Source organism: Pogoniulus pusillus, unplaced genomic scaffold, assembly GCF_015220805.1.
Source record: "Pogoniulus pusillus isolate bPogPus1 unplaced genomic scaffold, bPogPus1.pri scaffold_63_arrow_ctg1, whole genome shotgun sequence".
In the NCBI taxonomy this organism is placed as follows: domain Eukaryota; kingdom Metazoa; phylum Chordata; class Aves; order Piciformes; family Lybiidae; genus Pogoniulus; species Pogoniulus pusillus.
Genome location: NW_026974713.1, coordinates 202,144 through 215,537, shown reverse-complemented (window position 1 = coordinate 215,537; position 13,394 = coordinate 202,144). Strand labels below are relative to the sequence as shown.

At 48.9% G+C, this 13,394-nt stretch overlaps 2 protein-coding genes across 2 annotated transcripts in view; one reads left to right on the top strand and one right to left on the bottom strand.

Annotated features, from left to right (window-relative positions):
• LOC135174397 (zinc finger protein 271-like) overlaps positions 1-13,394 on the top strand; it is a 217,439-nt gene that overhangs the window by 86,563 nt on the left and 117,482 nt on the right. The window lies entirely within an intron of this gene.
• Positions 1-13,394, bottom strand: part of LOC135174396 (zinc finger protein 850-like) — a 393,382-nt gene that overhangs the window by 364,919 nt on the left and 15,069 nt on the right. The window contains 1 exon segment of the mRNA XM_064141675.1: positions 6,967-8,865. Within this exon segment, the coding sequence (XP_063997745.1) occupies positions 6,967-8,835 (1,869 nt within the window). The 5' untranslated portion in view covers positions 8,836-8,865.

The following is a 13,394-nucleotide window of genomic DNA, read 5'->3' as shown; positions in this document are numbered from 1 at the left end:
GGAGATAGGCCGATCCAGACCCCTTCAAGTAGGTTGGGTTAAGGGACACTCCAAACAACAAACCCCAGCTGCAACCTGGAATGATCAGGTAGATTACTTGGCAAAAATAAACATGGTGAATGATGAGAAAGATGAATGGTGGAGATTGGCTGAATGGCTACACATTAAAAGAGGCCATTCAGGAAAAGCAGACCTCTACTACGAATGTAGGTCCAGAGGATGGCCAATTTCTATGACTACCTGTGAGGCAATCATTTCAGCCTGTCCACAGTGCAAGATTAGGCTGAAAGCCAATCACCCCAACCTAGCACCAGCTCAACACATCAGAGGAGACAAGAAGTTATGGAGCACATGGCAAATTGATTATGTGGGTCCATTTAAACCCTCACATGGGAAGAAGTACATACTGGTGGGGGTGGAAGTGGTCTCAGGATTGGTCATGGCTACAGCCACTAGCGCTGCCACAGGCGCTCAAACCATTGAGGCTTTGAGGCAGTGGTTCAGTTTTTTACCAATGCCAGAGTATATTCAGAGTGATAATGGATCTCATTTCACAGCGTCATCTGTACAAGACTGGGCTAAGGGTGAGGGAGTTACATGGGTATTCCATACTCCCTACTATCCTCAAGCTAATGGTATAGTAGAAAGAACAAATGCTCTAATTAAGAAGCATGCCATCATATCAAAAGGTAACTGGGATAAACGTTTACCACATGCAGTCTTCATTGTGAATAACCGATGGGGTAATTACGGTGGTCCAAAAATCAAAGCGTTTTGTCCTGACAAACTAGTGGGGAATATTAACCATCCACCAGATAAATCTCAACACCCTCAACAATCATTACACAAGTTACAGGTGGGACAACCAGTAATGGTGAACTTACCTTCGATTGGAGTTGTGCCTATGACCCTGTCGAAACCAAATGGGTTGTATGCATGGGAAGCAACTGATGTAAGTGGGAAAACTCATCGCATCAGTGTACGATGGATTCTCCCAGACTTCTGAATTGCTTTCACATGTAACAGGTTTTCTTTGTTTTGTAAATAAAGATATTTTGCTCTTCAGGGGGTGGGTATATGGGATTGATCTATCTTAAACTAGTTTAGATTATAGTTTTGCTTGTATTAGGTATATTGTTTATATATTCTAAGGTTTAAAGGTATTGTATGTATAATGGTTATGTATAATATGTATATTTCATCTAATTTTTCAATTTTTTGTTTGGCCCATGTAAGCCAGGGGGTGGAATATGTCATGGAAGGGAGCAAAGCCCCCTTGCAAAGGTCTCACTTGTACATTAAGTCGTGGCTCACACGGTACCAGCCATCGAAAACCAAAACAATATTTCTATCTGACGGCAGTTACTGTACCAGCAGACATACAGCCCTGAGAAAGTTTCTCCCCTGGAGGGGCAGAGACATAAACATTGGCTATGTTTTGAGAAAGGGACCTTGGTTCCCATAGCCCGATGGACACCTGTTGGGGGCTGACCCCTGGGTGGTCCTATAGGTTGTTTTTGGTAAGAATTGTCCAATTGTATGAATTGATCATAACTTTGTACCAATCTGTAAAGTTAACATAAAAATCGCCTGAACTGGCTGAGCACACCTCTTTTGAACACTATAAAAATGCTGCATTTGCCTTAATTGAGCACCCTCGCACTCTCCTTGCTCTTAAAACCCTGCACCTCGCTCTAAACCCTGCTCTTCTTCTGAATGATACCCTGCCTGCACGCGCATCGCAGCGATAGAAGCTACAAGCCAGCTCAGCACAGAACAGGACAGCGCCCGATCCCCATCAGCTTCGCGAGCCGACGCCCAGTTCGATCGGACCCGCGGAAGCTTAAACAACGCACCGCAATTCGTAATGCCTTTAGAACTCTTCAGAACTGCATCGGACAAACTCTTTACTTAGAGACTGAATAACCTCAAAACTCAAATGAGCTTTCTTAAAATCACAGACTCTTTTCATTTTAGCCACTCTGCATTTTAACTCTCAACCGCGAACCAAGAATTCACGTGGGATAGTTATAAATCAGTTTGGGGAAGGGGATTTCTAGTGTTTTTAGTAATAAATCTTTTAAACCTTTTTATAAATGGCCTCACATGTTATTCCCCAGACTTCCCCTAAACTCAGTTCCACGACACAGACAAGCCCCCAGATTGTTAAAATTGAGCCACAAAAAAACTTAGAGCTAAGTTGAAGGAGTTTTATTTTGGCAAGCAAGGAGCAGCGCTGGGCGCAGGGCAGTTTAGCTCCGCAGCTGCACACTGTACACACGCGGTTGCAGGGTTTTTATTTCCTGCTCAGATACACATTCACAGAGCAGTGTAATCCATATTCTATCATTTCCCAAAACGGTTTCAGTTTCTCCTGGAACTGTTGTGCATGCCTGCTAATCCTCCTGGGGGTCTCTCTGGCCGTCGTGAGGCTGAAGTAACGAGTCTTCCTCAGGTGTCTTTGTGACTCAGCTCTTTGCGTCTTCATGTTCACACGCTTTTCAGTTGCTTATCTACCATGCTCATGGTGTTTTCTGTTACTGTTCATCCCCAGCTTTGCTCAGTGAGCTCTGGCACACCCCTGTTTTGTTCATGTCCCCTATTCACAGGGGGCTATCTCTTCACAGCACTTTCTGTTATCACTCGTAGGTCCCAACGTCTCCAGCTTAGTTAGCTCTGACACACCCTGCTCTGCCATTCACATAGTGACATATTTTCATTTTCTCATATTCTTATATTCTGCTTTGCCATTCTTTTATTGACACAGATACCATTTTTCACAGGCACCCCAAACCAAAACACCCTGGGGGCGAGCTGCAGCGTCCCAAGGAGCAGCATCGGGGGCAGGGGGGCTGGGGGCACCCTGCAATGAGACGGTCCCCAGAAACAGGCAGTGGGGCTGGGGACACTCAAGGCAGTGCTGGCAGCACAGGTCTGGGCACACCACACCCCCAGGCCAAGGCTCTGGGGGGCACAGAGGACTCCGATTCCACCACCCTCAGCACAGCCAAACTGCCCCACAGCTGCCACTGGCCCCAGGCACTCTGTTGTGGAGGGCTTATTTATGGCTGCTCTGCCTGGACATGTCTCTCTGCCTGCACCAGGGGTAAACGAGCACAAAGGGGCACAACAGAGCGGGGCGATAAAGTCAGTTGCCCAGGACACCTGATTATGTGAGTCCCCACATGCCCAGCTCATGCCTGCCTAGTGCTGGGCCCATGTGATTCCCATATTTGGAGTCCAGGCCTGTGGGTTTTACCTAGTATGGTAAGGTTTGGCTGACTGCCAACCTGATTGGTCATTCCAGTGGCCAGTGAGACCATTAACTCTTGGCCCACATTTTGATAAATAGGGGTGCACAGGCTCACCTGCTAGGCCGATCCCCACATTACTTGTGGCTCCGCCGCATGCTTGCTTGCCTGCCTGCATGCATGCTTCCTTGCAGCTGTATGCCTGCCTTTAGTCAGAGTTAGACCCATGCTCAGACTGCACAAAGTCCTGCCTCTGCACCTGGAGATCCTGCCTGTGTACCCCTGGAGAGAGCAGCCAGCAGGAGCCAGCAGCAGTAAGGTCAGAGACTGCCGTTTCCCCTGATGCCGGAGGATTCCAGCCTCAAAGTCCACAGTCAGAGACCCTGAAGAATTGGACACTAGGCACAGGCTGATGCAGCCCCAGAGGGTGATGGATAAGAATTGTGAGTAGATGCCTCTAATTTCTATTACCTCTGCCATAAAGCAGAGAGCAGCTTTCAGCTCAGCTTTGCTGAGCAAATAGTATACGCCCCCAGGCAGCATTAAGCAGCAGGGAAAACTCTCTCTCTGTATACAGTTTGAATGTTTGCTAGTTATTAATAAGTTTCTGTAGATAGATATTCCCATAATGTCTTCATAACTATATAAAGAACAATTTAAGATTAAAGTTCAGTGGTTGGGGGTAGCGAGAGTTGGAATATTGGAGTTTAGTATATATATATATATATATATTTATAAATATCCTCTCACATTAATTAATTTCTCCCCTCCTCCACAACCGGCATACAAACAATCCCCCTCCCCGTGACAACTGTGTCTTTAACCCCTAGCTCCCTGCTATTGCCTCTGGAAAAGGTAAAACCCTCACTTACAGCCTGTTTGTTCCTGCATCTCTCTCGTCTCCACACTACAACCAGACCTACAACAGCAGCCAAAACCACCAAGTTCACACATATTAGGCAGGCTACTGGGTAACTCAGCTCTTCCTAATAACTCCTAGTCTCTGACACCAATGTCACATACGGCACACCCTCAGCGACATTCCAAAACCCTAAAACATTCCTAACAACATCTCCAACCTTCATTAGCACAGCTTTTACCGAGTCCCAGACCATCTTAGTGAAGAATGAACACACCTGGTAGTGCACCATAGCTGTAAAACACTGCTGAACTGATAAAGTCAGAATTGAGGCAATAATAGGCCAGAATATATCAAACAACTTCATTTTTCCCTGAAAAAAACAAGCCAAGATCGTGCCCCACGTTGGGCACCAAAATTAATGTCCTGGATTAGGGCAGATCCCTGCCCCAGGGAGAAATAAACTCACCACAACACAGACTCCTTTTTTTGAAAGTCAGGGAAAGATGAAATTGTATTTTCTTATAGTATAAGTATAACAATGTAAAGAGAGATAATAACTAGAGAAGGAAGAAAAAAAACAATACAATAACCTTAAGGGAGGTGGGGGAGGGGTCAAGTGGCGGCGAAGCAGCAGAAGCAGCAGTAGCCAAAACAGCAGCCAGGGAAGATAGGCGAAGCTGAAGCAGCATAAGCCAGTGGGAGAAGGGGGAGAACAAGCTGTGCTTCTAGACATTAAGCTCTTGATGCTCCAATGAAATTATATTAATTTAGCTATTGTTGCCATTTTATGGCCTATCCCTGGAGTGTTCATCTTCCCCCTATGTCTGAGCTAGAGAGTCAGCTCAAATGGTCACAATTCTTTACACCTAAGAATGAACTCCCCTATGGACTCCAGACCCTAGATGAAGGAGAGGAAGCCTGGAGCAGGGAGTACTCCCCACTGGTCAGTGCACACTGGGTTAGGATCAGTTACACACATTGAGCATTCACAAGTCCCTGGGCCCTGATGAGATGCACCCAAGGGTGCTGAGACAACTGCCTGTGGTTGCTGCTCCACCACTCTCCATCATCTTTGCCAACTCGTAGCAGACAGGAGAGGAGCCTGAGGGCTGGAGCAGAGCCAATGGCACTGCAGGCTTCAAAAAGGGCCAGAAAGAGGTTCCAGGGAACTACAGACCAGACAGCCTCACCTCCAGCCCTGGAGAAACAATGGAGCAGCTCCTGCTGGAGGGCATCTCAAGGCACTCGGGAGAGAAGAAGCTTATCAGGAGCAGCCAGCATAGATTTACCAAGAAGAGGTCAGACTTGGCTAGCCTGATAGGGCACAGACAGACAGAGTCTGCTCAGCAAGTTTGCTGCTGACACCAAGCTGGGAGGCTTGGCTGAGACAGCTGCAGGCTGTGCTGCCATCCAGAGAGACCTGGGCAGACTGAGAGCTGGGCACAGAGGAACCAGGTGAAGTTCAACAAGGACAAGTGCAGAGTCCTGCATCTGGGGAGGGATAATAAATTGCAGCAGTCCAGGCTGGGAGGTGATCTGCTGGAGAGCAGCCCCAAGGAGAGGGACCTGGGGGTGCTGGTAGAGAACATTCATGGCACAGCAATGTGCCCTGGGGGCCAAGAACATCCCCTGGCACCCCTAAAAAAAAACCTCTGAGATGTCCCTGAGACTACTCTCAGCAAGAGACTCTTAAGACTCCTCCAAGAACCTCTCTTTGACCTCTCCAATCTGGGAACAGGCCTCCAGACCCTAGGGAACAAATGCCCCCAACATTTGGGCACTGTGGGCAGCAAGGGCTAAAATAAAAGCCAAAAGACAGGATTTGGGTCACTGTGGGCTTTTATTGACACACCTGGGCACGGGGCAGGAGGGGCTTTACCCCAGGGACACACAAAGCATAGGGGGAAAGAACCAGACAAATCCCTGCACAGCTCAGCCCAGCTCCAACAGCAGCTCTGGCTGTGCTGACTCAGCACTGCCATGATTCTCAGCAGCACTGATTGGTGCTCAACAGGGCAGGAGGTGTTGGTTCCTGCTGGAGCCCCCAGCCTCTGAGAAATGCATCTGGAAAAGAGGAGATTTTGGTTCAATCTGCTGGAAAGGCCTTCTCAGGGTGAGGGTGCAATAACCCCCACAGACCCGGGCTGGGACTATTTGTACTTGCCCTGCAGCATGGCTTGGTCGCCAGTGTGGGTACAGTGGTGGGAAGTGAGAGTGTGTCTGCGGGTGAAGCTCTTGCCACAGTCAGAGCAGGTGAAGGCTTCTCACCACTGTGGACACGACGGTGCTGGGTCAGGGCAGAGCTACAGGTGAAGCTCTTGCCGCAGTGTGCTAGTTTGAAGCAAGCTGGAATGTTTTGGTAAAAGAACTAGATAATGGGCTGTGAAAAATGAAAACAATGGTGATGTCAACTTCTCTCACAGTCACGCTGAGAGTTCTGGGAAGAAGAAGAAAACATTTGATAGCATTCTCCATTTTGTCTCTCACTTTGCTTCTGGGCTTTGACGAAGCTGCATCTCATTAACCTTGCTGCCACTTACCTTGCTCCCTAACCTCTTGGCTGCACCTCTCTTCTTTCTGAGAACTGGGGTAAGGTTGAGAGGGCAAGGGGAGGTGTTGGGGTGGTTTGAGAGCCCCTCCTGGGGACTCAGGTTTCTGGGAGGGGAGTTGTGCTTCTGTATTGTTTATCCTTTGTATATTTCTGTATATAACTGTATATATTGTAAATAGCTGCTTGTATATTTGCTGCTGTAAAACAAATAGCTTCATTTATATTCCTGGAGTCCCTTCTGAGTTAGCTGGGGAAAATACAAAGTGGGGGGGGGGGGCAGGTAAGAGCCCAAACCATCACACGCAGTCAGAGCAGCTGAAGGGCTTCTCACTGCTGTGGACACGATAGTGCTTGGTGAGGTCAGAGCTGCAGGTGAAGCTCTTGCTGCAGTCAGAGCAGCTGAAGGACTTCTCACCACTGTGGACACGACGATGCTTGGTGAGGGCAGAGCCATAAGTGAAGCTCTTGCCACAGTCAGAGCAGGTGAAGGGCTTCTCACCGCTGTGGACACGACGGTGCTGGGTGAGGTGATAGTTCTGGGTGAAGGTCTTGCCACAGTCCCGGCAGCTGTAGGGTTTCTCACAGCTGTGGATGAGTCTGTGCTGGATCAACTGTGAGCTCGTGGTGAAGCTCTTGCCACACTCTGCACAGGGGTACAGGTGCTCTCTGGTGTGCGTGCGGCGGTGGATGGTGAGAGTGGAGCTGCGTTTGAAGGTCTTTCCACAGTCCCCACAGCTGAAGGACTTCTCAGTGGTGTGCACACTGCCGTGCTGGGTGAGGGCAGACTTGTGAGTGAAACTCTTGCTGCAGTCAGCACAGCTGAAGGGCTTCTCGCCCGTGTGGATTCGGCGGTGTCTAACCAGACTGGAGCGCTCTGTGAATCTCATGTCACAGTCAGCACAGCTGAAGGGCTTCTCGCCCGTGTGAGTTCGGCGGTGGGAAGTGAGGTTTGAGCGCTGTGTGAATCTCTTGTCACAGTCAGCACAGCTGAAGGGCTTCTCGCCCGTGTGGCTTCGGCGGTGGGCAATGAGATTTGAGCGCTGTGTGAATCTCTTGTCACAGTCAGCACAGCTGAAGGGCTTCTCGCCCGTGTGGATTCGGCGGTGGACAATTAGCTGTGAGAGCTCTGTGAATCTCTTGTCACAGTCAGCACAGCTGAAGGGTTTCTCGCCCGTGTGGGTTCGGCGGTGGGAAGTGAGGTGTGAGCGTCTCATGAATCTCTTGTCACAGTCAGCACAGCTGAAGGGCTTCTCGCCCGTGTGGGTTCGGCGGTGGACAATTAGCTGTGAGAGCTGTGTGAATCTCTTGTCACAGTCAGCACAGCTGAAGGGTTTCTCGCCCGTGTGGGTTCGGCGGTGGACAATGAGCTGTGAGAGCTGTGTGAATCTCTTGTCACAGTCAGCACAGCTGAAGGGTTTCTCGCCCGTGTGAGTTCGGCGGTGGGAAGTGAGGTTTGAGCGCCTCATGAATCTCTTGTCACAGTCAGCACAGCTGAAGGGCTTCTCGCCCGTGTGGGTTCGGCGGTGGACAATTAGCTGTGAGAGCTGTGTGAATCTCTTGGCACAGTCAGCACAGCTGAAGGGTTTCTCGCCCGTGTGGGTTCGGCGGTGGACAATTAGCTGTGAGAGCTGTGTGAATCTCTTGGCACAGTCAGCACAGCTGAAGGGTTTCTCGCCCGTGTGGGTTCGGCGGTGGACAATGAGGTTTGAGCGCCTCATGAATCTCTTGTCACAGTCAGCACAGCTGAAGGGCTTCTCGCCCGTGTGGGTTCGGCGGTGGGCAATTAGCTGTGAGAACTGTGTGAATCTCTTGTCACAGTCAGCACAGCTGAAGGGCTTCTCGCCCGTGTGGCTTCGGCGGTGTTCAATCAACCTGTAGTGCCTTTTGAAGCTCTGCCCACATTCAGGACACTGAGGCAGCTGCTTGACTGGCATAGAGGGGGCTGAGAGCAACTCAATCTCTTCTTCATATTCCTCCTCCTCATCATGGTCATCTTCACCCTGAACATCATCCTCATACTCAACATCATCACAGTCATCATTCCCCTCATCGTCATTCTCTGTCTTGAGATCTTTCTCCTCATTCTTCAGGCTGCACTTGGTCTGCTCCATCTTACTCTCCGGGCACTGCTTCTCCTCCCAGCTCTTGTCTAGGTCCTTCTCTGAGGCCATGTTAGTGGAGCACGAGGTCACTGCTCTTACCTAGGGAAAATGGAAGCACCTCACCTCAGCACCTCAAACCTTGACATCCTGCCTGGGACAATACAGCTTCTGACACCTCCCAACAACCAACATTCAGCTGAGGCAAAGAATGCAGAGTGGCCCTCAAACCCTCACTTCTTTCCACACAGAGGGGGCAGATCTCCAATGCCTGTGCTGAGATCCTAGGTGCTGGTGCTGGGGGAGCGGAGACGCTCTGGTCCTTACAAAGTGATCCCAGCCCCTTGTTTGCCAGCCCTGGGCTGTCGGCAGGCAGGTTTCTGCTCCAGGCCCTGCTCTTTGATCCCTCCTGCTGCAGACAAGAGGCAGCAATGCTCACCCAGGAAGACCAAACAACCTCCAACCCTCTCCCGCCCACACTGCACATCCCAGACCCAAACACAACCTCCTCCCAAACAACTGACTCCAACCTGCCTGGGGGGCCCCCAGACTCCTACAGCAGAGGATGTCCCTCACAGCCCCAGTGGCAGTGAAATGTGGGGGGTAGGAGGCTCTGCAGGGGGTTGGGATGTACCACATGGATCAACAACAGCCTGGAGTCCTGCTGCTGGCCCCCACTCTGGGTTCTTTACCTGATGGGCCCTTCCCAGGGGCAGCTCTGCAAACTCTGCTCTTTCTCAGCACAGAGGGACAGGGCTGCTGCAGAGAGGACACAGTCCCTGCCAGACACAACCAAAGGCCCCAGAAGAGAGGACTGACCTGCAAGGCATGGCTCAGCACTGCCCAGGACCATGCAGCAGAGATGGGGCTTGGAGCAACCAGCTCCCAAGCCCAGCACCATGGGCACAGCAGCCAGGTAGGGCTGCTGAACAAGTGCAGACTCAGCTCCTGGCCCAGCACACAAACACCAGCAGACAGTGTTGTGGAGGGCCTGTAGGCCCGAAAGCAGGCTTATTTATGCCTGCTCTGCCTGGACATGTGTCTCTGCCCATGTCAGGGGTAATCGAGCAAATAGGATTACAACAGACTCGGGCCATAAAGTCAGTTGCCCAGGACACCTGATTGTGTAAGTCCCCACACACTCAGCTCATGAGTGCCTAGTGCTGGACCCACGTGATTCCCATAGTTGGACTCCAGGCCTGTGGGGTTTGCCTAATATGGTAAGGTTTGGCTGACAGCCAATCTGATTGGTCATTCAAGTGGCCAATGAGACCATTAACTCTTGGCCCACATTTAATAATAGGGGTGCACAGGCTCACGTGCAGTCTGCCCCACATTACTTGTGGCTCTGCCACATTGCTTGCTTGCCTCCTGCCTGCATACTTCCTTGCACCTTTATGCCTGCCTTTCTAGGACTGCCTGGTGTGCGCCACTGCCACAAGCTGCCAGGAGCAGACCCACTTGTCTGCCTTCGATCAGTCTCAATAGCCAGCATTAGACCTGTGCTCAGACTGCATGGAATCCTGCCTCTGCACATGGAGCTCCTGCCTATGAATTCCCTGGACAGAGCATCCAGAAGGAGCCAGCAGCATAAGGGCAGAGACTGTAATTTCCCCTGAAGTCAGAGGATTCCAGCCTCAAAGTCCACAGGCAGAGACCCTGATGAATTGGACACTAGGCACGGGCTGTGATGTAGCCCCGGAGGGGGATTATTGATTAATCAGAATGGTGAGAAAACACTTGAATGCCTCTGCAATTTCTTTAATTTCTACTGCCTCTGCCATAGAGCAGAAAAACAGCTTTTAGCCCACCCTTGCTGGGCAAGTAGTATATGACCCCAAGGGGCATTAAGCCGTGGGGAAAACTCTCTGTTAATAGTTTGAATGTATGCTAGTTGTTACAATAGTTAAACTTTGATATATATATTCCCATAATGTCTTCACAACAGTGTAGAACAAATATTAATATTACAGTTCAGTGGTTGAGGGTGGTGAGAGTGGAAATATTGGAATAAATATATGGTTTTTTATAAATATGCTCTCGCATTAATTAATTTCTCCCCTTCGCCACAACTGGTGTAAGTGGCAGAATCCCCCTCCATGACACTTAATTAAAATAGAGTCAGTAATTAAAAGAGAGTATGCTAAGCACCTGAGAGCTGAACATGTTCAATAGTTAATATAACGGAATAATACAGCAAGAGTTGTTTTGTCAGTGCATGAGCTGTGATTTAAGGTTCTTTTCTTGGTTTGGGTATCAGAGTATTTTCCAGCAGCTCCAGGGATCTGAGATTTTCTTGGTTTTCTTTGCTTTTCCTCAGTAATAATTTAAAGGTTTCGTTTCCTTTAGTTGATATATTTTTTAAGTTGATAAACAATATAGTTAAGGCCAAGAGTTTATAACAGGGATAGTATAGGATATAGGGGTAGCAGAGGATATTTTTTCTTTGTGTTTTTTTCTTCTATCAAGGTAGCATTACAGGATAAGGTTCATGTAAAAAAATTAGAGAAAGAGGGAGAGGGAAAATTCAACAATTCGTTGATTATATCACAGAGAAATTCACCCTAGAGGAGGCCAATGGATTTGTTGGCCTAGAGAATGAATGTGCTTGGGATTGTTTGATGGATATCAGCTTCTGATGTTCAGAATGTGCTAGTTTGAAGCTAGAGAGTTTTGGTGAGAAGAAATTAGATTACAGGCTGTGAAAAGAGAACAATGGTGATGCCTACTTCCCTCATAGGCTTGCTGAGATGGATAAGAACAGGAATCAAAACATAGATAAGACACTACTCCTGCTGGGGAGCTCTGAGCTGCATCTCTCTAACCTCACCCTCCCTTTCTCTGACTAATCCACATTGCTTCCTAACCCCCTGGCTGAACCTCTCTTCTTCCTTGGGACTGAAGCAAGGTTTAGAGGGGTAGGGGGAAGGTGAAGGGGTGGTTGGGAGCCCCTCCTGGGGACTCAGGTTTCTGGGAGGGCTGTTGTGTTTCTGTATTACCTTTTACCTTGTCTATTTCTGTATATACCTGTACAGACTGCAAATATCTGCTTGCACATTCTGCTAAGCTGTCAATAATAAGCTTCATTCAATTTCCAGAGCCAGCTGACTCCAGTCTGGGTGGTTTCCAAAGTGTGGAGGGGCAGTGAGCCCAAATCATCACACACAAGTTTTCTGGCAGTGAGCAGAAACCTTGCTCAGATGGCTGTGCACAGAAATGTACATAAGATATGGTTGGTGTACAGGTTTTGGTCACGCTTTGAGTTGGGTATTTCGTTCGACCTCTGTTATTAGGGCCAAACCCACTCACTGGCAAAGATGGGGAACAACTGTTTTGCTAGCAGTGTTTAAAGCACTGTGGGTGTTACCTGTTTGCAAAGGGCCCTGCAAAAGATGAGAAATGCTGCCTTCAGCTTAAAACAAAAACAGCAATTGTGGGAACGAGGTCTGTATGGATGGAGTCTGAACAAGCAGTGCTGCAACACCCACAGCTCCACTTGTCAGCCGTGGATATTGTTGCACTGTAGGCACTGCAGTTACAAAGGGTGGGGAAGTGTGAATAGATTTGATCAGGATTTGCACTGGCAGTGTCCAATTTGTCAATATGGCATAGAAAGTGGCACTGTGGAACTGCATCTTGAGGCATTCCTGGGAAGACCTTTATCAGAACTGCCAGGAGCAGTAAACAGTCCTCATGGTTCTTGGGTATTTGCAGCCCCACAGCATTTCACAAATGCACTGAGCTTAACAGAAAGTCCAGAAGTAAGGTACAGGGCATAGCTTTTGTTTCCTATTCTAAAGGCAGTAGCTCTTAAAAGTGGCCTTGGCAGGCTGGCAGAGAAGAAGCTAACAAGGGTCATATTGTTCCTTCCATGAGTCCATGGAATTCCCCTCTCTTTGTTATTAAAAAACAATCAGGCAAGTGGCACTTGCTCCATGAGCTCAGGAAAATTAACAATGTGATGGAACCTATGGGGGCTTCACAACCTGCCCTCCCCTCCCCACCTATGATCCTGAGACATTGGCATTTGACTATTATTGACCTTAAGGATAGTTTTCTCAACATTCCACTGCATCCAGATGCTGCTCCTAAATTTGCTTTCTCGGTTCCAAGCATGAACATGCAAGCCCCGTGGCAAAGACAGCAGTGGGTTGTACTGCCTCAAGGGATGAAAAACAGCCCTAGGATTTGTCAGTGCTATGTGGCTAGGGCTCTCAGCAAGGTACCAATGGAAATACCTGAAGCTTTGCTATATCTTTACATGGATGATCTCCTTGTGGCAGCACAGTACCCAGAGATCATGGAGAAAGCTGTGGCCCTTGTCATGTGCACTGTTGTTAAAGCTGCTTTGTGTATTGCACCTGAAAAGGCTCTAACATTTTTATCCACCTGGGGGACTACTCATGTTACAGGCATCCCTCATTCCCCCACAGGGCAATCGATGATTGAACGTGCCCATCCAACACTTAAACATCTCTTGTGACAGCAGAAAGGGAGAATGGGGGCAGCCACCCCAGAAGAAAGACTACAAAAGGCCTTGCACACTTTTACGTCTTTAAACTGGTCCCTCATGGACAATACTCCCCTGATCATCAGGCACTGCAATGCCAACGACTCCTCTGAGAAAAAGG